The sequence below is a fragment of the Aulonocara stuartgranti genome, assembly GCF_965226115.1.
Source record: "Aulonocara stuartgranti genome assembly, chromosome: 17".
Taxonomy (NCBI): domain Eukaryota; kingdom Metazoa; phylum Chordata; class Actinopteri; order Cichliformes; family Cichlidae; genus Aulonocara; species Aulonocara stuartgranti.
The window spans coordinates 15,698,277-15,723,625 of NC_138953.1; the positions used below are offsets into that span (position 1 = coordinate 15,698,277).

The 25,349-nt window shown below is 38.9% G+C and overlaps 1 protein-coding gene across 3 annotated transcripts; it reads right to left on the bottom strand.

Moving 5' to 3' along the window:
- Window positions 1-4,672: 4,672 nt before the first annotated feature.
- gorab (golgin, rab6-interacting) lies at window positions 4,673-25,205 on the bottom strand. Of its 3 annotated transcripts, none has more exons than XM_082510583.1 (8): window positions 24,810-24,880; window positions 18,834-18,902; window positions 17,886-17,979; window positions 12,883-12,949; window positions 12,453-12,777; window positions 9,969-10,070; window positions 9,644-9,784; window positions 4,673-6,583 (listed from the first exon to the last, which is right to left on the bottom strand). In XM_082510583.1, exons 4-8 carry the CDS (start codon window positions 12,935-12,937, stop codon window positions 6,181-6,183), a joined length of 1,026 nt encoding a protein of 341 aa, XP_082366709.1. In that variant the 5' UTR covers window positions 12,938-12,949; window positions 17,886-17,979; window positions 18,834-18,902; window positions 24,810-24,880; the 3' UTR covers window positions 4,673-6,180. The 3 variants fall into 3 exon arrangements, with proteins under 3 accessions (XP_082366709.1, XP_082366708.1, XP_082366707.1); XM_082510582.1 differs by lacking the exon at window positions 24,810-24,880 and adding an exon at window positions 17,637-17,790; XM_082510581.1 differs by lacking the exons at window positions 17,886-17,979; window positions 18,834-18,902 and having other exon boundaries at window positions 24,810-25,205.
- Window positions 25,206-25,349: the final 144 nt, after the last annotated feature.

Here is a 25,349-nt window from a genome sequence, read left to right on the forward strand (position 1 = left end):
CTTTTTTGTATTTATTCTACATTAATGTGACTTTCTTTATTCCCCAAATCACAACCAACTGTTGATTACAAGCTTCAAGTGGTTTTGTGTGTGTGTGTGTGCTTTTTTACATGATGTGTTACATCATCTGTTTGAGTTTGACAGGCAACTTCTGGGCTCAGATTTAACTTCAGTAAAGTGCATCTCACAAATCTTAGGGCTGTGCACAAGCCAAAAATAGGAATGGTCATAAATTAATGCAAAGTTTCACAAAACGGGTTTTGGTGATTTTTGAGTGCAACCTGATCACAGACTCCTGAAACTTTACTCTCTATTTTATGTCAGAACTGAAAGTGTGTAGAGGGATAATTAGAGTGTGCACTGTTTTGCAGTTGGTGGAGGGAAAGTAAAAAAAGTCTTTATGAAGCATGTCTAAACATGTTCTTTCCCTTGAACTATTCTATTATATTTTTTGTTTGACTTGTTAGTTTTCAGCCTGCATCTGCACTCTATAAGGCTTCCATCCACACAGAAGAAAATACAGACTGTAGAACAAATTTGACACATTCTGGTTGATGAACTTTTTAATATGTAATGTTAAAACAACCACTTTCACAATCCAAAATTAATGTCAAAAAGAAATTATACTTCTATAATAGTTCGAATTGAGCCGCAAGCTGTACATTGATGGATTCCATTAAATAAATTTTCAGAATTCACAGATGACACGACCTAAATATTTACAATGCATATGCATTGTAAATACATAGGCATAGAAAAATACAGTGACTTATATGCTGATGTTAGTTTGGTTGTGTATTGGATTTATTTTTCAGGTTTTGTGATATTTTCCATTTATATTTAAAGTCATATCTCCAAACTGAACTTTGCTGCTTTTGTTTAGTTCATTAGATTGTTATTGAACTTGGAGAAAACAGTGCATCATGTCACTTACAGTGTAGAAATGTTTTTAAAATAAGCAACCAAAAAAGATCATCTGACTACTTTTGGATTACTCGAAGATCAAACATGGAAAATGTTGCACCTTATACAAAAACGGACAGTCTCATAAGTGTGTCATTCCACAAATGTTTTCTCTTTATGTGCACAGAAACAATTTAAATGCAAATGTAGCAGTTACAGCTAGTCAAATCAAATGACTCGTGCACTGTGTGAATTCTGCAACATGTACTTAGAATGCGCAGTAATAATATTAATACTGTATTCTGTCATTGCACTTCTTCCACTACTTGCCAGTCAAAATATACAGATTTAAACCAAAACCTCCCTCTTGGTCGTAATGTGTTTTCTTTGTCTGCTCATTGTGCATTAGCTCAGTCCCTCTGTGTAGCCTTGGCCCCGGGCTGAGGATGATGATGATGATGAGGGGCCCGGCCCGCCGCCGCCGCTGTCCAGTGACCCCTGGTGCTGATTGGAGTAGCGTTTTGGCCCCTGTCCTGTTTTATTTCCCTAATTGGGAGTAAATGGCCTCCTTGTTGACTCTTTACATCCTGTGCAGGGAACCATATGTTGCACACACGCCCACCCCCTGCACGCCGCCTGATTGCAGCGGCTGCGCCGGGATTTCTCCTCGCATACCGACCGCTGCGGCTCTCCCACACAGATTCTAAACTGATTACAGTTTTCAGAGACAGCTATCGGGGTTTAAGTAGGAATGGCGATAGATCAATAACCAAAGACCCCAGAACTGTGCAAATCATCTGACCTTGTTATCGGCCTACTAGGCTGAACTTCACGCATTCTATTCATTTATGCGTTTATATGTCGTAATGCTGATTTTCCTATTATGAGATCACGAATGGATAATATTGCTTAAATAAGCAATGTGTTTAAATTAAAAAAAAACACACACACACACAACTATACAACATAAAGTGCCTAGTGAGGAACAGACGGCAAAAACCGCGAGCTTTGTATGAAAATATAGAATATTCCAAACTTTGATGGCGATAAAAGACGTTCGCGCACAAACAGGCATATACAATTTATCTCCATTTAGAATGTGCAAAGTAACTCCAGCTGTCAGATAAACGCGGTGTAACAGTAATTGCGCGTAATTGCGAGTAAATGTACTTCATGTATGTGTCCCCTCTTTATATTTTATGACTGGTTTTGTTCCGCTGCTCTCTCCATTGTTGCAGGCGGCTCACATGCAGCACTGTTGTAACTGTAAACGGTCTGTGGTGTTCCGACATAAAAAAGCAAATCTGCTCCTGATTAAAACAACACGGAGAGTTTACAGAACAAGTGGCCGTGTGAGATTAATTCGGCCGCGCTGATTCTCATTATTACAAAGCCCCAGAAACCGCTCGGAACAGCCTGCAACCAGGGACTCTTTAGAACTCATCATCATAAGACATACTGTGTAAATAAATAACTACTTCTCCTCATAAAGTCTTGGGTCCGATATTTATGTGTTTAAGATTTAATTCGTCTTTGTTTAAAGTTAGGGTGACTAATTTCATTTGATATATAAATGCATATGACTATTTGTTTTAATAAATGAGTTTATTTTTATTTCTTTCTCCCCTGAAATAAATTTCTTTTCCTTTTAAAGTAAAACAGCCTTGTCGAAAGATTTCTTTGAAAGTGTAGCTGAAACAGGCACGGCACGATTTCAACTCTATAGTTCACATTTACAAAGATTGAATCTACTGGCGGGATCCTGAGCATTAATTCGGCTCAAGTATTTAAAATTCAATCAGAAACAGAAGTGACATTTGTTTCATTTACTGGTTAGTTTCTTAATTTCCAGAGCAGACCGTTAACAGAATAAGGAGGAGATCCCGTATAAAACACCGTTTCCGCTCAAAAACGTTGATGGCACACATGCTTATCTTGTGCCGTGGTACTGAGGTTGAGTTCAGAGTTCACTCTGCGTGGAGGTGAAGTCCGGCTCGTCCAGATGGCTGATATTTTTAAGAAAACTTGATTTCCCCCCCCACCCCCCGTTTCTCTGTGGCTGCCGGACTTCTCGGGTTTCAGGGTCTTTCTCGACCTGTCGAGGGACGGCAGCGCCACATAAATCACACTTTACTTTATAAACCCTCTGCTCTCTGAAGTCCGACTCAGGACCCAACACACACACTCTCTCACACACATACACACATGTATTTCCAATGTACAAGCGATTGCTGTAGATTGAAGCCCCGTTGGATGCCTTAATCTGCGCTGCCTGTATCTTCTCATTTTTCTTTGTCATAATTTAGAACACATTTCCTTTCACAGGGAGTCCCCTTCGGAGTTATCTGGAAGGACTGCAACAATTTTAGACTAAAACTGCAGCAGTGATGAATCGAATGCAGAATAAACAATCTTATTTTTGAGCATATGGGAGAATGTAAAGTCTAATATTGTCAATAAAAATAGAAGAAACGTTAATAAAAGCAGCCGCAGAATAAAATAAAATAGCTGAAAACAAAAGTATTTTTGCCGTGTTAACATACATATTTTTTTTAATCAAATAGTTGCTTTCTAGTGCAAAACTTATTGAATATTAGTTAAAAGATGGAAGGGCAGGAATTAAAAACAGTCATGAGATTCTACAGGGACCGTGTTTGTGTCAGGTGTGCTCAGATTGTCATGTTTCTGTGTGTGACTAAACTAGGGTCATATTTGTGCTGTGATTCCTTCAGTACACAGAGCAAGTGGATATTATAAAGTCATCTAAATCTGACTTGTGCATTGCATGCCAAATGGTTGCATTCATGCTGCTAAAGTTACTGTATATTCTGGTTATTTATGTCATTTTTACTTGTGTGAAATACTCACCCTGGAAAGATCAAACGATCTGACTGAGTGACTACACAAACTACAAATCAGACCGGATGTTTTTTTGCAAGCTTTTGGTATGTGACAGCGTTTCAGACTAACCAACCCTCTCATGTTGCCACAGCTACTCATAGATGGAAGCAGCATTTAATGATGCAGCCGGTCCAAGTTGAGCTACATTTCTAAAGTCTGTAAGAGTCAGTTCAGAATGTTTTACAGATAAAGAGCTGTGACTTAGGACATATTTGAAAACGGCATTTATCTTAGCGATTAACTTTGAAAACACTACTTTAAGGATATTCAAGATTCTACTGCAGACCAAAGTGACATGACAGACATTTTTATGTGTACATAGTGTGAATCAGGGGAGTCATTTATGTGGATTAAAAATGACAATATTTTCCTCCTAAATATAGTATAAAGATCAGTATAGAGGTATGAAGCTGCATAAAATTACAATACTCCTGAAATGCACAATTCAAAATAGCCGAGTTATATAGCCTATATGAGAGTACACTAGATTACATTTTATTTTTAAATGGATGCTCAAAAAAAATGACATAATAATCTGTTTTAGTTCATTTGGGTAATTGGGAACAGAATCCTAGAGGTTCTACAGGGACAGACGGACGGTGGTCACTCTCCTTCTGTGAACTTAAACCTTCCGACTAATTAAAAAGCTGCTTTTACGGTCTCCCCTTCAGACAGCCAGATGTGACCGGGGAGCTGTAAAATCTCAAAGCAGTATACAAAAACACTGCACTTTGAAAAACTTTGAGAAAGCGATTGGAGACCCAAAGTGGTCACATTGTAAATTCCTTCCCACACAGCAAGCTTCAGTTCTGTAGATAACCTTCTACCAAAAAAGATGAACGCAAAGAAAATACAAATGGATATTTTCAATTTAAAAAAAGTTTATTTTAGTAAAATATTACCCTTTTGTACATCTCTAAAATATGATGTTTTAAAATATTTTTTTTTACCCCATTTAAATAGCCTTTATGTATTTTCTGAACACACAAATGAATCAGACTTTGGTCATTTTCACTTACATAGATTTACATTTACATTAGATTCTTATACATTTTCTGACACGCTGTCAAAAATGTACGCTAAGAGAAAAGATAAGCTTGGAGTATGCAGAAACACATGCAGCTGAGAGCATACATTAACAGATATCACCTTACCGTGCAAGCCCACTGCTCCTTAGCTGAACTGACAAGAGGGGCTTTGTGAAATACAAGCCCAGCACCAGCAAATAGCGTCATCTACAACACATAAGTCACGACAGTTTGTATTCAGAACAGAAAGGGATTAATGATTAATGCCTCACTCCATATGCATGAAACGCCGGCTTTCTGCAAAGTAAACACAACCAGTCCTTCCACTTTTACAACAAAGACACAACAATCAAAAACACTCATCTTCTGAATTCGACCCATGCTCAGAGATGTGATGGAAAACCATGTTTGGAAGAAGAGGACTGCTTTTTAAGCACACACAAACATAAAAGTGCACACCTGAAGATAACAGCTACAAGATACCCTTCGATTTACCCAGCAACTGAACACGACTCTGGCCAGTCTATTGCTTTAAATATTTCACTCAAAGCCAGCGGGGATACAGTACTCGTGTTTCTCAAGCCCGATATATTAATATTCTACAAACTCTTTATTTAACAAAAGGAGGTAAAGTTCTCAATGTTTAAACAATTAAATAGAAGCAGCCTCACAAATAATAATAAAAAAAATGTGTGAAACACATAACACCAGAAATCAGACCAGATGTTCTCTGTGAGCTTTCGCTACATGAGTTTTTCAGACTAACCAATCGTGTTAGTAACATACAGCTTTCTATGAGCTGCGACTTTTTAAAACAAAAATACAACCCAAAACATAACGATGCTTCTTCTGTATTAACCAAGGCTGTCAAGGATGCCAACATGGGAAACTTATCAGCTGGAGAATCATGTTGTAAGTGTTTTTCGCTTTGTATTGTGTCTTTTTTCTCCCTCCCCTTCGTCGATCTGGAAACGATGCTTTGCTAGCGATCCGTCTGTCTTGTCAGTGTAAAGTTGTAATTTAAAAAAATAAAATAAGTATTGATTTTAAACAGGCATACTATGCTGTGGGGAATAATTTTCTGTCATAGTTACAGTACAAAGTTATTTGATGCAAATGCCATGTTTAACTAGATGATAACAATGACGTGACTCGTGTGCTCTGGCCTCAACAGTCATTACATTTTAGACTGAGGTGTGGCAGTGATCGCCACAATCTCATCAGCTGTTCTGCCCACATGTGATGGTCAACACCTTGATACAGACACTTGATACAACATCTTTGTACAATTTGTCACCCATCAATATATAACAGATATTTATAGAGCACATAACAGATTAAGATTGCCTCACGACACAGCCACAGATTCACTCTGAAGACAGTTTTCTAGTGTTTTACAGTCTTGCTCAGAATCTCCAGTCTCTTCCTTCACAGTCTCTTTCTCTTTAGGTCCACAATTTTTAGTTGATTCCACCTTTACCTCCTGACTCTCCACAGAGCCATTTTCCTTTTCCACGTCTTTCTGCACCTCTAAGTTTCTCCTCTCCTCTTCCTTTTGCCTCTCCAGCTCCTCTTCAGAAGCCTGAAGCTGTAGCTGCTGCATCAGTTCCTCCAGCTTGTGGGCTTTGCGCAGCTCATTTTGCTGGATGATGGCACAGAGATGCTCCGTCAGCTGTTCCTTCACCTCAGTTTTCTTGTGAAGGTCCAGCTTGGCTATCACGTATTCAGCTTCTGCCCTCTCATAACGCTTTCTGTGGAGAAATAAGAGAAGAAAATGACTAAGAAACATGAAGAGGATCAAAACAGTACACTCAGAAATGACATGCTGTTTTTGAGCTCAATTTCCCTCACGAATAAGTAACTGTTTTATTTTATTTAGAATATGTGCTGAAAAAGATCCAAGTATGTTCATTTATATTTCATAAGTGCTATGACCAAATATCCTTGGTCATATGACCAATGTGTTAGGAAATGTGCTCATTTGTTATTTCTGCTTTTTGTCAAACCTTAACCACTTAGGAACACAAATGGAGTTCACAACATTTTTCAAGAAAAACAATCCTGAGAATTTATATAAGAATAAACAAAACTCAAACTTAAATTAATAATGATTCAACAAATAAACACATTCTGGTTCCAGGAAGTCAAAGACTTGTATATAGTAGTAAAAGTAGTAATTTCTTAACAATTCATCTAAAACAGTTTCTATTGTTAATAGTGACATTAAATAATGGACTAAAGTAAATAAAGTTAACGCAGTAACTAATAACTTCAATTCTTACTGAACTCTACATTTAGTGAGTAAATATCAAAAGCCTGCTTAAGTTTCTCCATTTTGGGAACAGAGCTTACGTTCTCTGCTCTCTGTGTCACAGCACACAGCATTAGTTATTTTCCTCTCTCACATTTCGTGAAGACCGTCTTCCATTCTGCCTTATCCTAACCATCTAACTGTACCAATACACGCTAGTCAGTCGGAGGCACAGTGAGGGCATGTCTTCACAGAATGCAATCATTGATACTGGGACTGACAAATACTGGAGACCAGAGTTCATGGACGGTGAAAAGATGATGATTTGTTTGATGATGAAGTTTGTTAAAATTAATGTTTAGAAACTACACACACACACACTTTACTTATTCGGCAACTAACAAAAAGGTCAGTTCAGCAGTGCTTGCATATACTTTAGGTTTTTTTTTTTAAATTTTCTTTCATTTGGTGCTTATTATGTCTGGAACACCGTGCACTTCAATGAATGCAAAAAAATGACATGCAGAGTTGGTGACTGAACTAAAACCGACTGTACTGGCAGTGTCTCGTAACCCGCTGAGAGCAGATGCTTATTCTCTCAGAATGTCTGAATGCAGAAATATTGTTTTAATTGCAAAGGACAGAAGACCACATGGTGTTTGGAAACACTGTGGTAACAAACCAGATGATGGCAAACATTTCCAAAAATCAAATTTCACCTCTAGCTATTATGTTGCATCTCAGCAACATCTTAACATCTGACTAAATCAGCATAATCATAACAGAATCCAGTGTACCGAGTGTGTGAAGGTCGGGTTTGTCTTTTCATTATACAAACACCTGTAATGATACAGGGCTAATGTCACTACATGACAGGCTGCAGCTTCATGAACTAGGACAAATACAGAGTTACCATATCACAGGATAAGATAAGATAAGATAACTCTTTATTGTCATTGCACAGTCATACATAGTACAGTAGTACAATGAAATTGGAAAAACTGTCCTACGTCGGCACTACATATAACACAACACGACAGAAGACTGTTTACACTGGGAAAGTAAAACACCATAATACAAGATACAGGTTTAACTTCCTGTATTTCATGATAAATGACTCATGATTTTAGCTGTTCTGTCCTCTGCATGGTGCATATATTGTGAAAGGTTACACGAGTACTGTAGGGGGCAGTGTTTCTATGGTTTCAAAGCACAGCCTGTACTAGCAAGAATTTATACTTTTGAAAATAAAAGCAATAAAAAGCAACACACCCCTTAGGAGTTACTGTTCAACAAATTGAATGACAGCAGAAACTGTTTTCGGAGAGGCTCCAGGAAGAACATCAACGTGACGCTAAGGCTCCAATGGCTGTTTCACACAGCATTTATCTCCACTCTCATCACTGTGTCATATATAGATCTGACTCAGGGCAAAGAATAAATGAAATGGTAAATGGCCTATATTTATATAGCGCTTTACTAGTCCCTAAGGACCCCAAAGCGCTTTACACAACCAGTCATTCACACATTCACACACTGGTGATGGCAAGCTACATTGTAGCCACAGCCACCCTGGGGCGCACTGACAGAGGCGAGGCTGCCAGACACTGGCGCCACCGGGCCCTCTGACCACCACCAGTAGGCAATGGGTAAAGTGTCTTGCCCAAGGACACAACGACCGAGACTGTCTGAGCCGGGGCTCGAACCTGCAACCTTCCGATTACAAGACAAACTGCCAACTCTTGAGCCACGATCGACCCATATGAAGTGTTGACATTAAAAACAACCTTTGATGGTCTACAACAATCTGAAATATAACCACAATCTATAATGGCACTGATATCCATACTGTATCTAAAAGAAAAACAAAGTCACTGTAACATCACCCACCGATTCAGACTCTGCATTTTGAATCATCGACACTTGTATTATGGCTGTTTCCATGATGATTTTTCTGAAAGCCAGGACTGCCTGTATTTAGATCAGATGGTGGACTGCTAAACCAAGCTTCGAGGGATAACACTAGCAAGTTTATTTAGCAGTCTGCCTTTTTAAACTGTGCAGATTCACTACAGAGGTTCACATACACAGTACTGCTAATCAGCACGATGTAGAAGACTAATAAAAATCATTAAAAATTCACTCAGGAAAAACTAGCACAAAATTCTTGGATGGTCTGTAGCGCAGAGTTACTGTCAGGTGATAAGCAGTTGAACAAAAGCAGCTGAATGGAGGAACTGCAGTTTTGGCATTTCCATGTTTATTTTCAGCCACTTGCATTGGGATCAAGGAAATTTGTCAATATTCATCCCTAGTGGAGAGTGACACTTCAACTGGTCAACTGACATGCATGTGTGGATGCATTCTAATGCCTAAGGTGTGACCTAACTAATGTGATTGCATCACAGGTACCAGGTGTGAATTGGGCATAAGTGTACTGGTGGGCCATGAAGTCATTAAAAACACATCTGTGCTTTTAATATTGTGACAAATTCACATCAGCTGTGGAAAAGGGTTTACTGACACTTTCTTTTATATTTTTTCCTGATGGTAAGGCTACCTTGCAGCTGAGTAGTCCCAACTGGCTTGCTCTATCTTTCCTCTCAGGATGCCAATGTCACAAGACACCATGTCGTCGAGGGCTTGCAGCTCTTTCTGGATTCTCTTTAGCTTTACAGTCTCTTCCTGAGTCTGTTTGGATCTGTGGAAAATAATAAACCATTCACACATATTGTTTTTTTGCCTTGACCTTAATCGTTGCAGTTTTGAGGCACATTTATATTCATCATGTTGACTTGATACTCTAGTGATATTTAAAGGGGGCCTCTTTTGAGCCTCTGTGTTCATAACAACGATCAAAAGAATGAAACTATATATACACTTACTTCTCAGCGATAGTTTTTGCCAGCAGAGCTTTCTTGCGTTTGTTCCTCTCTTCGATGATTTTTTGCTCTTGCTGAAGTTGCTCCAGACGCGTCTTTTCCCGTCTGCCATCACACAAAATGAGAATTTAAACAAATGCATTTGCAATTTCATCTCAGAAAGACCAAACAAAAAACATCAGGATTATGAAAGGAGCAGTGTCTTTCAAAATCGTTCTAATTTACAAACACAACAGCACCCTATGGTATGGGTTTGGCAAATTATTATTATTAAGATTTTGATCATTGTGTGTTGATATTCTGATTCCGTTTTTTCCAAGTATCTGGTGCAGATCAGAATCTGAATCAGAGAAACCTTATTCATCCAAGAGAGAAACTGAGTAAGATGTGGACAGTGCTGAGGTAGTATGCATGAATTTAATGAAATGTGAGCCACATGTGTACAAGACCGACAGTACTGTCATTTATACATCACTCAAATCATCATATAATATGCTTGCTTTGACAGCCAAAGATAACCAAAAGAATCATGCATCATTCTTGTGGATATCACTTTGATCCACATCACCCACCAACCAAGGCTCCACACCCTCCACGAGAACAACAGTCCCTAGCAAAATCGTCCTGCTTCTGCAAGAAAGTTCAACACTTGCAGTGCAAAAAACACTCCTCAGGAAGCGTTAAAGGAGCAGGACAAAGAACCCAGAGTTTTTACAGGTCTCCCAAACTACACACATCTAAATCTGTTCCAAATCTGAAACAAGTCTGTTCCATAGAGGCCATATTTTGGAAACCCACAGGAACCAAAGGATCCACAGCCACTGTTACAATGACAGGATACCCTGACAAGTCCTGTGTCCTGGAAGCATGGAAATCAATAATTTCCAATGATTTGTCTATACAGAAGCACAGGCGTTTATTTTCCACAACCATCACTTTTATGTTTGACTAGAACATTAACTAAACATTGATACAGCACTGATGAGTGCTAATTATCCAGCCGCAAAGTTGGGGCAGAGAGGAGCCATCTACTGTGGTAAGTTAAAGTTTTGTTTCTCACCCAGATAGACTGCAGATACACGCAAAACCACAACACACATTAATGATACAAATCACTGCTAGAAACCAAATATACAGAATTACAGTTAGGTCCATAATTTATTGGACAAAGTGAGATTTAAAAAAAAAAAAAAATCAGTTTTCTCTTTGTAGAACACCACAGTGGATTTTGGATCAAACAATCTGCATGTGACCAAAGCGCAGATCTTCAATTTATTTTAATGGATTTAACAGAAGGATAATTTCAGCTACTAATCTTTTTGGAACATTTTCTGCAGGACTGTCTCTGAAACCCAATGACATATATAATGATTGCTGTGAAATTTTAGCTTTATATATGAAAAACTTTCCTAGACTTTTATTTTTAAAGACGTATTAACTAGAGTCCGTTGATATGATTTCAAATCAATGTCACGATTGAATGTCAACATTCAACAATGTCAACATTTCCTGGCCGGAGGAGTTACGTGATAACCCATTCAGCACTACATTATTAAGGGGGCATTGCATACTTCTAACAAAGTCAAGAACACTCCCAAGGAGGTGGGTATTATTATCAACGTCTAAAATCAAGAGGTACTTTTATGTGGGGAAATGCAAAGGTTTACTACTACTAATTACATTCAAGAACAAGAAGACCAGAGTAGACTTTACCAAAAAAACATCTGAAAGAGCCTGCTGAAAATTAATTCTTTGGCTAAATAAAATCAGCATGAATTTGTATCAGAAAGACAACCAGATAAAAATATGCAGAAAGACTGTTTCCAATTATTAAAAATTATCCTTATATTTAAAATTAAATTTGTCCAAATGCTTTTGAGCTTTTGAATATGGGGGACTACCCATACGGAAAAGAAATAGTAAAAACTTATATGTGATTTACTCATGAAAGTGGCCACTTTCGCATTACTTTCATACATTGTTTTAGTAAGTATCCAAAACATAGAAGTTTCATTATATAATTTTTCAAGGGATCTTATATCTGTTTTCACACTTATATGCTTTTTATACAAGTTTCACACAAGACAGATACAAAGTTTATAAGATTTATATATATCTTTTCCATATGGGTATGCATAAAAATGGGTATGGTTTCTAAACAGTTGATGATAAATTTTTCTAAAAATGTTATTAATCAAAGCTGAAAGTCTGCGCTTCAATCACGTCTTGATTGTTTTAAAACCCTTTGTGGTAAAACTGCAAAAAATGTGTTTTCGTCCAACAAATTTTGGATCTATTTGTATATTTTGATTCACTGTGATACAGTCTCAAAGAAGAGCACAGAATGTCCCAGCATGTGCATGAAAACACACAATTATGTTTACATACTTGGGCATGTTTGCTACCCTGGTATTACACCTACTATGTAAATATTGGTCAGTTTACCTGTCATCTTTACAGTGCACGTGAGAACAAAATCATACTAACAATTCAACCTCTTGCTTATCCAGCTCTTTAACCACTGGGGTTTCTTCTTCTGTAGTCGGTTGGTCGTTTTCATTGTGCTTCATTATAGCGGGCTTCTGCTGCACCTCTTGTTTGACAGTGGGTGTTGTCGCCGGGGCTGTGGGTTTAGGCTCTTCCCTCGGGGACGGTTTGGCGAGTTGTTGTTCGCGTGAAAGAACCAGTGACTCGGCTCCTACGTTTTTCTGGGCTGCTGACTGCAGGGCTCTTTCTCGCTGCAACTGCTGCCGACTCCGGTTACCTGAAGCTGGTTTTCGACCCCGAACTGGAGGTGCAGATACAGTAGAGTCTGAAAAGTACACGTGACCATGGTTACTACTAAAAAAAAAGAAGTAGGAATAAAATATCAGAATGAAGTGCTGAGTGTTCCGACTCTCAAGAAAGGTTAGCTTACCCTTTTGCTGTATCCTGCGCAGCTCCTCGTCTGAAAAACCGGCCCAACCGCTCATTTTGCAACTCGCCTAACGAGACACATGTAGGAAATACTCAAATTACTTAAGACTACAAAGTTTTTAATTCAGAGTAAAGTTCAACGAAGGTGTAAACGCCACCGCCATCTTTGTTTATTAATGCCACGTCAAGGACCCCAAAAAGACCCACGAAATTGAAGTCCTACATATCGCCTGCATTAAAACAACGAAGAAGAAAGAACTAACTTGAAATCTAATTGAGATCATCAACAAGAATAATATCAGTATATTCTTTAGATAATTATACGTTGATGAGCTTAAAATGTGCTTCGAGTTATTTTATTTATCTTCGCAACTTAATATCATTTGTATAAAAAAGATAAAAGGCAACGTTCTGAACACCTGATCAACAGACTGAAAATGTTCTTGAGCTCTGTGCTTGTGGCTTGATAGTCATTAAGTGTTGTTGATCAATTAATTGATTTTTTACACACACACACGTCCTAGGATGCATTATTTATCACAAAACAAAACAAAAGAAAACTGAGAGCTAGTGGAAACTTGTAGGACTTTATACAACAATTTGATTACTTCCTAAAATTAAAGAATGCACTTGCAAGTTCAATGAATGGGAATACTATGGAAGGCAACTGAAGTGGATGATTAAGGTTCCCTTTCTCTTCTCTGGGGAAAAAACTCTCCTGAAAATATCTCACCAAATGAGGAACACTTTCATTGAAGTATCTACAGCCATGACATGCATTTATTAATTCAAAAACAGAGTTTACGTCAGCAAGATGAACAAGGCTACAGGGCTATACTCTCTTAATAACATTTTAAAATTCACACAGCAGTGGGGAATACATTTCAGTACAGTAGGCATCTTTCAGAAAGTAAACTAAATGTAAGGATATTAAGGATTATATTAAGGATGTTTAATTCCCCCATTGTTACTCTCTTCAATACCATGTGCCGACACAGAAGTCAGTTATCTCATTAGTAGTGCTACATCCTCACTGCATACGACCCTCGATACTGTGGCTCCACTGAAAATAAAGCTTCAAATTAAAAGCACTTGACTCCCATGCATGACTCTCAAACGTGCGCCTTAAACCAGACAAACAGTAAGTTAGAGAGGAAATGGCATCTCACTAAATTAGAAGATCTTTATTTAGCCCGCAAAAAGAGTTTGTTGCTCCATAAACAAAGGAAAAATAACAATAACAACAAAGGCTTTCCTAAAGTTGGGACATCTTACTTGTATCACTGATTCAAGAAAAGAAGAACAACCCCATGTTTTTCTTCGGTACTATAGCCCGGGTAACAAAGAGTTAGCACTCTTTTGAACTTTCCTCTCACAGTAACTAGTTGTGACTTAATACATTTCTTCAAGAAAAAATGTAACAATTAGAGAAAAAACAATCATACTCACACTCAAAGAAGTCCTACCATTAATTAACACTTTGATCTTAAATATTAGTCTTTCTATTAATGGCCTACATACCACATGTCTGTAAGGTGGCAGTAATTAAACCAGGTTCAGTCAGGACAAGCGTCAAATCTAAAAATAGTCATGAATGAAACAGTTCCGAAGTAAAGCGATCTCTCTCCTTTTATCTCAGACAGCGCTGCAATAAAGCTAATCCCTTCTCAGTTAATATGTGCATCCATCGTTTACACGTCGCTGAAAGCTGTGCTTAATTCAGTCTTATAGAAAAATGTCTCTGTCACTGAGGGTGTAGCCAGGTACAGCTCACAATGACTGGGGGCTAGCGGAGAGGCCAGGAGATTCTTTCTTGTACTTTGTGCATGTGGGTTGTGGATAAACCCCAGGTCTTTGGCAGTAATCTGATAGGAAACCAGACTGCGTGGCAAACTCCCCCATAGCAAAATTGGTATGGCCCGGATCTGGCCCACACAATGTGCTTACACATGGCCTACATACCGCAAAGAATGACGGCCCTTTGGTGACCCAGATCTGGTTTGCCAGAGGTGGCCCATACATGGGCCAGCACAAAGCCAGTTGGAGACACACTGTGCTGGCCTATGTGTGGATTACCTCTGGCAAACCAGATCTGGGCCACCAAAGGGCCGTCATTCTTTGCAATATGTGGGCCATGAGTAAGTTGTGTGCAGCCATGGGCCAGTTTCAGACACACTGCTGGCCCTGTGCTGGCAGAACAGTTTCAGCTCTGGCCCCAGATGTCAGCCTAAAGTGTACCTTAATCAAGCCATGTAATAACAACATGTGCCAGAACATAATAGTGCAAAAGTAAGATGACAAAACTCAGACAGTGAATCTCACACAGCACTTTTCTACTCTCGCAGATCACTCAAAGCACTCTATACAACATTCACCCACTTTCTCTAAACTGAGTGCTTCCTAACTACATTCATACACATTCAGGCAGAGTGGAGGAGCCAGGGATTAAACCACTAACCCTCTGATCAGTAGGTGACCTGCTCTACCTCCTGAGCTAGAGTGTACACTCACAAACCTGTCAAACCTGTCAAACCTGCGTTTGAAACATTGGCTACCATAGCAGTATATTACTGCAAAATGGCATTTGGGTTTTCTAACTAAAATAGGTAAATAGTAACATAAATATTGCCATCATTGCCACACCTGGCCCACATCTGTTGACATACACTCAGCCATGACACCAGTCAGTCAGAAGTGCCAGCTTGATGCCAGATCCAGGCCAGACCTGTTTTCTATGAGCCTGGGCCACATAAACCAAACCATAATCAGGCCAGATGTGGCATGCCATCACAAAAACAGAGCTATCTACGCCAGGGCTGGCCCATATCTGGATAACATAGCAGTTACCATGCCAGAAGTCAGCCAGCAGTGCCAGCTTGACACCAGATCCGGGCTAGACCTGTCTGCTATGTGAGCTGCTGCTCGCTCAGCTTTTACTGTTCTGAGATCAGCTATGGTCTGCGCCTCATATGGAGACACAGCTAGCATTAACAAGTAAACAAGCTTCAGTATTTAAGCATCTTAACAGATGAGTGTCCTCTTGCTACCCACATTGGCCACCATGAGTGAGGAGAGGAGATGTTTTTAACAACTGCTTTATTAGATCAGCAAGGAAAAGTCTGATAATGTTGGAGAGTGGACGCTAGCGCCAACTATATATTATTAAAGTAACTTTATATTCAAGTAAATGAGCTCAACTCTAAACATATGCAGTAATAATGTTAATCTATTTAACAATGATAGGGAAAATTTTTATGCAAAATATATTTTGTAACTTTTTGTAATGCAGTTTGCCTTTCTGTAAGTCACCAGATCGCAGTAAACTAAACGTTACTTAAAAAGACATCACTTCACCCAGCTATTTGGGTTTCACTTACCACCCCTTGTCTGCAATATTCCTGTGTAATACTCAGTACAATGTTTATCAATGCTGCCAAATGTAACAATATATCTAGTACAAAACACCACAGCTGCAACATGGCACAATATTCAATAACACCCACATTCCACGACTTCTGCTACCCACCAACAAGTGTAATATCCTTCTTTTGTAAAGTGCAATATCTTTTTTTTTTAGCAGAACTGTATTTATGTATGTTTATACTTTTATTTTTGCTATCTTATTATATTTGCTATTTTATTGTATCTAATTTCGTGGATGAATGATGAGCGTAACCAAGTAAAAATGTATGTATGGTAGTCTGCTGAAACGTAAGCTTTCCTCCAGTTTTACTGTACAATACCCAAGTACCACGACAGTTTAGGAATCTTTATCTTATGTTTATCTTTAGTTATAGGCCAATCTCGAACCTCCCTTTTAATCTCAAACATTCTCTAAGAGCACTTCTCTCTCACACTGCGGGCTTACTTATAAGTAGAATGGGAGGCAGAGCCTCCAGCTTTCAGGCCCTCTTCTGTGGAACCAGATCCAAGTTTGTACTTGAGAGACAGATACGCTTTCTACTTTTAAAATTAGGCTTAAAACTTTCCTTTGTTTCTAAAGAATATGGTTAGGTCTAGATCAGTTGATCTTGAATCCTCCCTTGGTTACACTGCAATAGGCTTAGGCTGTTGCGTTGATGAGTATTTCTTCTTCACTCACCTTTTTCAGTCACTGGTTTTATACATCACTCTGAATTTAGTCATTAATTATTATTAATCCCTCTTCAACAGTGTGTCTCTTATTCTGTCTCCCCCCCCATCACTTCCAACCAGTCATGGCAGATGGCTGCCCCTCTCTGAGACTGATTCTTCCCGTTAAAGTATTTCCTTCTTGCTGTCGCTAAAGTGCTTGCTCAGAGTGGGTCGTTTGATAGTTGGTGTTTCTCTCTATCATTGCGGGGCCTTTGCTTTCAGTTTGAAGAGCCTTGAGGCAACTGTTGTGATTTGGCACTATATAAATAAAAATGAACTGAATCGAATTGAATTGAATATAAGGAGTGAGTCATGGTGAATGTGAATGCAGTGGTCTGTTGACTGCAGGCAGGGCAAGAAAAGAATTTCAGAACTGCCCTTAAAAGACCTGGATCCACATTTTTGGTTTTAATTGCTTTACTGTACTCATTATGATCTGAATTTAACATAGTGCAGGGTTTTCCGTTTAGCCAGTGTAAAGGCATAGTTTTTTCCTTGTCATTGGTGAGGAGAAGAATGGTGTAAAAACAATGACCCCTGCCTGGCAACTAATAAAAACTGGCATTCACATCATTTTTTTCATCTGGGCGCCAATTATGTGCAAGTGAAAAGACGAAACACCTCAGGAGGGCATAAATCGCTGGCAGAGTTGAGACAGAGCTGGGTATGGAGGCCAGATGGCAAGGAGAGAATAACTTTGTGTTGGGCTGAGGATGAGATAGCCTTGGATAGCTGATTAGGAAGGAAGGACCAGATGGCTCATTACTGAGATGACCTGTAGAGGCAGTTTAAGGTTAGAGGTGGAGGAAGCATCTAAATACCTCATATGAATGGATAGTAGTGATAAAAGAGAATGGCAAATTGAGTTACCAGAATGACTTCACTCAGTTCAGAAGTTCACCATTTCAGATCTGTCATCCACGTGTGTCAAGGTTTTCCCAGAATCTGAGAAAGTTCTTCCAGTCTATGACACAGCAAGAGGACATTAATCTGAAGTTAGTTTATACATGACTAATTAAAGACAATTTATTTTCTGAGGGGAAAACAAGGCAATGAATTCTGCAAAACCTTCAAACTTGGCTACTTGCTGTAGTTGTTCCTCTAATTAATCAAAACAACAACCCATGAAATGCATTTCTTCAACTTTTTTTTCATCGTACATTTTTCAAAGAAAACTGCAACTCTGGTTAAAAAAAACAAACATTTCTACAATCAAAACTTAAAAGTACATTTGTGTGTGCACTGGAAGTAAAAGCCAATTTTAGTAAATTATAATTTCTTTCATGGCCAACACACAGTTATGTGTATTATGTGCAGTGCGTACATTTGGGGGAATTGTAATTTACAGGTTACATTTAGAAGAAACCCTGATCTTATATGTAAATGAGCCAATTCTGAACAATACTCCAGCTTTGCCACCTGTTGTGTTCTTTATAATATGTTTGGCATTGGACAATGACATTTCTTTATTATTTTATATCTCCAACACCGTAACAATGGATTTTGAATGAAATACTTAATATGTGTGACTGATGTGCAAATCTACAGCTTTAATTCCCTGGGTTCAACATAAGCGTTGCTTTAACTTGTGTTAGGAATTACAGGGAATTCTTTAATATAGTCTCCTTTTTTGAGACGTTTAAAAGTAATTGAGCAATTGAGTGACATGCTGTTTCATGGCCAGGTGAGGCCTGTCTTCTCGTTATTTCATTACAAATTAGAGATCTGGAGTTGATTCCATTTTTTGTATAAATAAGAGCTTAAGGAGAGCTGGTCACTTCTTCAAGCACTCTCTGAATACTAATCCCAATCACTTACCCTTCTGCTCATCCTCTGACAGCTCCTTTCTCATTAGACACAGAGACCCATGGACCTCCTCTCCCCCCTCTGGACAGAGGAGAAAATTGATGATGATTCTACGCGCCCGTGATTGGCAGCGGCCATAGAATCGAATTTCCCAGAGGAACCCACCCGAGGGATTAATAAAGTTCTATCTAGAAAGGAAAACAGTCAAATAGTCTTTTTTTATATAAAATTTTTTTATATAAAAATGTATATAAAAATTATTGGCCTATCACCATAAAATAAAGTCTTCTTCACAAGGTACTTATGAACACGTTTATTTCCCTCATTAGCTTTATTTCATTCTTGGCAACAAAGGCAGGGGGAGGTAGGGTCAGTCTCTGATCCTGCCTCTCCCCTCTTTATTTCATAATATGGTTTGGTACAGTCTGTACCGTACAGACTGGGGGGTGGCTTTGTTAAAAGTAAAGTCTATAGTTAAAAAAAGAAGAAGAAAAGAAAAGAGAGACAGGTAAAACTGTCTAATTGTTTTTGTTTTTTTTAGAAATCATTTTTTAATAATGCATTTTAACCCACATAAACAGAGCATAGTTTTTGAAGAAGTGCATATTGCTCTGCATATATTTTACACACTGTATTTGATGTAAGGTGATGTAACAAAAAAAATCTAATAATATTTTCATTAAAAATATTAAAATGCAAAAAATGTCTTGAATTCAAAAACTCTGTGTGTAAGCAAAATATTCATCAGTGTCTCCAAAGTGTTATATTTTTAGGGTTGGCATGGTTTGCAATATTAAGGTTGGCCCCAAAGTGATATTTTTTTCATGGGGCCCCAAATCCCTGGTGGCACCCCTGTCTCTAGATCTCCCCCCTGGAAAATTACAAGTAAATTCTCCTGGCTAAATTGTCTGTCTCTGGACAATCTCCAAGTGTCAATTGTTCAAAAGATCATCTAGGACTAAGTCTTTCCTGTCTTCCCTGTAGCCCACGCTTCCTCTAAAATCTGAGTGATTTCCAACAACCCCTCTTCTCCCTCATCATCTCATACAACCCTCTGAGCATGTAAATAAAGGACTTAAAGCAAAAATAATTCTCCGTGGTCCTTGTTTGGGTTCCAGGCTTGAGTGCATTTTTTACCACTGGTTAAGCCAGTTTATGACATCTTAATGTAGGGCTATCAATGCCAGTGTCTACAATTAAGGGAAACTCAAAGGGTTTACGCTCAAAAACAAGAATACCAGATTAGACTGTGTGAGAAGATAGCCTGTCCAATTCTGGAAACAGAAAATCTTTGGATAGACAAAACCAATATGACCTTGTACCAGAATATGTACAGGAAGAGAAAAATATGAAGACTGAGCGAAGACGTGCATGGTCTGAAGCATACCACATAAGCTGTCAAATATGGTGATGGCTATGTTATAGAATAGTCGTATATAGCTGGCAGTGGAACATGACCACTAGTGTTTATTGATGATGTGATTGCTGTTAGAAGTGACAATATGGGTTCTGAAGTGTACAGTGTTATACTCTGCTTGGATTCAACCAAATGTGAAACTGATGGGACAGAGCTTCACAGTGCAAATGGAATATGACTCGAAACATATTGAAAAAGCAAACCAAGAGTTTCTCAAGGGAAAGGAATAGGATATTTATCAGTGGCCAAGTAAGTCAGCTGATCTTACCTCAATAGAACATGCTTTTCAGTTATTGAGGAGAAAATTGAAGGCAGAGAGACCCCGAAACAAAAAACAATTGAAGACTGCTGCAATAAAGTCCTAGTAGAGCATCTCAAGTGAGGAACTGGATGATGTCCATTGATTCTAGACTTCAGGCAGTCATTCACCGCACAGGATTTTTATGCCAGCATTAAAAACAATCCTTACATTTAAAATTAGTTTGTGCAACTGCTTTTGAGCCTTTGGAAATTGAGGACTATGTATAAAAATTGGTGTAATTCCTAAACTGTTACTGCAATACTTTTGCTAAATCACTTACATTAAAACAGAAAGTGGGAGAGCAGGTAGAGAGTGAGCAGGCCGGTGAGTATTTCAGGTAAATCCTTCTCTTAGGTTTCAGGTATTGTCATACTGGAGATTGAGGCAAGGCTTCTCAGAGAACCAGACAGAAAATCAGAGTTGGAATCGAGACTAAGGAAATCAGTAAGGCAGACGAAACAAGGCAGGCGCCCATAAGCCTGAATTTCAACATCTCATTTGAAAAGAAAAGAAAAGAAAAAGCAAAAAATAACCTGGCCTGCCCCAACCATGACATTGGGATGATTTCCTACAATGACATATAATTCTGTTAAAAAAGACTATCATTGAAGGGGTGTCCAAATATTTTTGGCTTCACTCTATACATAGAAGTGTAATTTGTTTTGATTGGAGGGCTGCCCGTGGCAGATAGAGCACCACGGGACACATGCAGTAAGTAATCACCTTTGCTCTGTAATGATGTCCTTAAAATCACACAAGCCGCATTGCTCAGTCAACAGAACAGGAAGTGCAGGTCTGAGTAGAATCAGAGCCTTGAAGAAACTGAGGATGATTAAAGTGTCAGGCTGTTACCATGGTTTTGAGCTGAAAGGTGATAGAACTTCCTTCTAATTGCTGGTTATAAAAATGACATCCAGTCCACACTGATCCCTCAGTCATCTTCCATTTTAAAATGGCTCCTCTCTCCAGCTAGCTGCTGTTCAAAATATATTAACCTAATTTCGAATCGCTGAACTTGTGGTAACATCTGCTGCCAATTTGCTAACCAAACAGCCTGATGTCATGTACACTGATTCCCTTTATCACCTTTTTAGAAAGATTGAAACACAGAATGTAAAACTCGCACAAAGACCATGACATCACCATCATTTCCATGTTTTCCAGACCTCGCATGTTTTACCAATGTCATGGCAAGGATCGGTGACTCTAATTGGTTTTTAAGGTTTCCATCAGATGGTAGTACCTGGTACCAGGTACTTTATTAGTATCTGTTTGGCCGGGTTGACCAACGTGAGGCCATCCGTAAATGTGACTTCAACAGATTGCAGCCAATGATTGGCCAGTCAGTGGTGTCACTCAATGAGTCATGAGAATGACACATTCACAAAAATCAAAACCGCCATTTTTGAAACCTGGCAAAGAGGTAAATGGGTGCACAAGAATTAACACCGTGGTTGATTAATGACTCTGACAAAAACCCATAGACCAAGCGGGAGGTATACCATCGCATTGATGTCCACCATTGTTGTGTTGTGTTTGTATCTCATAAAAATGACATCACTAGACTTTGCTATTATGACACCGTACACATTGAGGTGGTACTCAAGTGTAATGGAAAACGACCAAAACCGAATGGAGTCAAGCCAAGTTGAGCTGAGTGGGCACAAGTGGAAAAGAGGCATATGTGACTATGGATTCCTTCGCTACAAATTACAGAAATTGCTCAGTCACTGTAAGAGACTAAACTCAGCAGCTCTCTGCCTCTACAAAAAATTCTGGTTAGTGTGAGACAGAAGTTGATGTTTGCTTTCTGTGATGAAAACAAAGCACACAGTGTCAGAACAAGACTTCCAGGGAGAAACTTAACCTAATTAACTTTTAACTTTTTTTAGTAAAGTAAAACAGAATGTTAAAAACAATGAAACCTGAAAATCATGCTGCCTGTGGTTCTCATGAGTGATTTTTTGTCTTACCTTTGAACCAGCCAGGATACTACCTGCAGTGTTGGGGAGTAACGGAACACATGTACCAGCATTACATATTTAAAATACAAAATATGAGTAACTGTATTCAGTTACTGTTTAAAAAGGGGGTATTCAGAATACAGTTACTTTGTTGAAATGAATGGATTACATGGCGGTCTTTTCCTGTTTCATATGTTAGGCTATGCCCTCTCTACTTTTGGTAATTCCACACTGGTGGAAACCCAAACACGCATTAAGAGGCTCTAATGCCTGTGTCTCAACCTCGCGTCACTTTTACTTGCGGCCTGCATAACGACGTAAAGAAATATTTTTAAAAATTATTCAACTGTACACTGTGTTTGTGTTTTCCTCCACAACAATAAGCCTTTCAACGCCTCTCTGTGTCTCTCACTAGCAAAGTTGACCCAGACAACAAAGTAAAGCTAGTTTTCGGCTACGAGCCCGACACGGAACCCGACATACCAGCAAAAGGTCCCCTTACGAGTCGCGGACCTGTTTTATATATGCGTGGAAAAGTTTTCTATACGAGATCGCTGCAAAAAGTGCAGCCTTACCTAATGTCCACCCTACTGTTACTCACTTTATATTAAGATTTAAAAATCTAGTTGGTGTTGGTATGGCGAGTAGCCTTCAGTAATAGTAATAAATCACACAGCAATAGTACATTCATGTAGCTGTAAAAAGGATGATAATATATTAAGTAATCCAAAGTATTTAGAATACGTTACTCTCACTGAGCAATGTAACGGAATAAGTTACAAAATACATTTTGGAGCATGTATTCTGTAATCTGTAGTGGAATACCTTTGAAAAGTAACATTCCCAACACTGACTACCTATGCATAATGTCATTGCTGACAGTCTATAGACTGCTTGTTGGGGGACTGCAGGACTACAAAGATGGTCCCAAAAAGGCCCATGTCTTTCTTGAGTTATGTGATTACTGAAACTTACAGGGACTCGAGACACTTGTGGACACAGGTAGGTTATTGACTAAGCAGAAGTGTGTTTTGACTTTGTATTGACCCCAACCAAATCTGACTAAACAGAATCAGAAAGTTTAGGACATTTTAAACAGGCAATCAGATGTGATGACAACTGATTTATCAGACCTCAAGCTTTGCCCAGAAATCCCCATAAAAAGACCTCAATCGAAGTCTTGTAGAGACTCATTATGAGGGAAAATGTGGTTCCGCACATCAGAGCTCAAATAAAGATACAGCTGTCTCCAGCATGGCTTAGAACAATTTGGCCGCCAATTCAGATTCTTAATCAAATTATTTTTAGCTATGGCACATTTAATCCACTGTTGTTTTATTCATTAGCCATTCCACAAATTTATTGTGGCTCTGGCGGCCTCGCTGTCTCTCATCTTAGCTGTTTCCCAACACACACACATCTGGACCTAATCAAGCAAAGGGAAAAGGAGAGAATGTCTGTTAGCAGTTTCTGGCATAGGTATACTTTGTGAATAGTGGTGCCCCATCTCCACATGAGATTCTGGTAGTCCTGCAGTGTATGTGAGCTCTTGCTCTGTTTCCATGCTCTTATTACCTGATTACATTATGACGGGAAGAAAATGAATGGGAGTCATGAGCTAGGTTTGGACTTTTCTGGCAGCGCTGGAGGTAAAGAAACCCTGGTGAGAGCAGAGTATAGAGATTTATAGCACAAAAATGTCAAGGCTCAGCTGAGTTAATCACATTAAATCGAAGTATGTTTTGTGTTTGTGGATATGCAAAGCAATAATGACTCCTTGTTCCAAACAAAAAAGCTGTGATAATTAGACTAATTTATGACCTCTCCTTGTTAACTCTTTTATGTTCTTCATAAACAGATTTGATTATTTCGAAAATGAAATTTTATTAGACTTACTGGTTCAGAGACATAAACAAAACAAATGTGGGTTGAAACAAGAGGTTACACGCTTTAAAGTGAACACAAAAGAGATGGACTGAAAGCATTCCTGTAAATAGACTTTCAGTAAAATATAAGTTTGTTTATGTTTTTGTTTCTCAGACATCTGTTATAATTTAAAAGTATTTCAACTTGTTTAGATTTTTTGTGTACTGAGAATCAACAGGCAGGCTGGAGTAAAAGATTAGGAGACAACAAGACCTAAATCCAAAGAATAAATATTTTAACGTTCATGAACTCTCAACCCCCAACACCAAACCACAACCACGTACTGTAATACACAACAATTCATTCCAAAACCCCCAATCTTAATCTAAAGCCAAGTTTAACCTTGGCTCTTTGGGCAAATGAACAATGGAAAAAAGCACCTTCATTTCCTGGAAATGCCTCCATGTTGAATAACATCTAGCAACATTTGGCAATTTGGGCAATTTGGGCTTCTGGCACCTGTTCAGCAGCGTGGGGTGGAGGGTGGGTTGGCTGCCTGATTCTGCCAGTTCTTTCTGACTTGCCTCTCTGGCTCTCTCTCCTTTCCTCTTCTCTTTTCCTTCATCTGCCCCCATCTATTGCGCTGGTCTGTTTATTGCAGTCCTGGGGTGCCTTGGGGGGTGGGCCGTGGGGCCTGGGTTGTGCTGACGGGTGCCCTGCTTAGCCTTCGGGTCTGTTTACCGTCCCTCGGCTTCTGCGCTGTTCTGGGACATTCACTCTGGATGTCCTTACTATGTCTGCAGGACTGAGATGTGCTGGTTGATTTATACACAGCAAAATCTCCAGTGTTAAATTAACACTGGAGAGTGTCTATATGGGTCCACACCTCTGAGTGTTAAATACAACACTGTTGAGTGTTAAATTAACACTTTTGACAGTGTTATATGTTTAAAAGTAACCTAGTCAGTTTTGAAGATTAA

Bases quoted from the DNA above. Each gene is read 5' to 3' on its own strand.
- gorab (XM_082510581.1), bottom strand. From the start codon at position 25,004: ATGGGGGCAGATGAAGGAAAAGAGAAGAGGAAAGGAGAGAGAGCCAGA. The intron at 9,785-9,968 runs GTAAGTGTATAT...TATTTTCCACAG, and splicing joins GCAAAAACTATCGCTGAGAA to ATCCAAACAGACTCAGGAAG. The intron at 6,584-9,643 runs GTAGCCTTACCA...ATTTCTCCACAG, and splicing joins TGGGACTACTCAGCTGCAAG to AAAGCGTTATGAGAGGGCAG.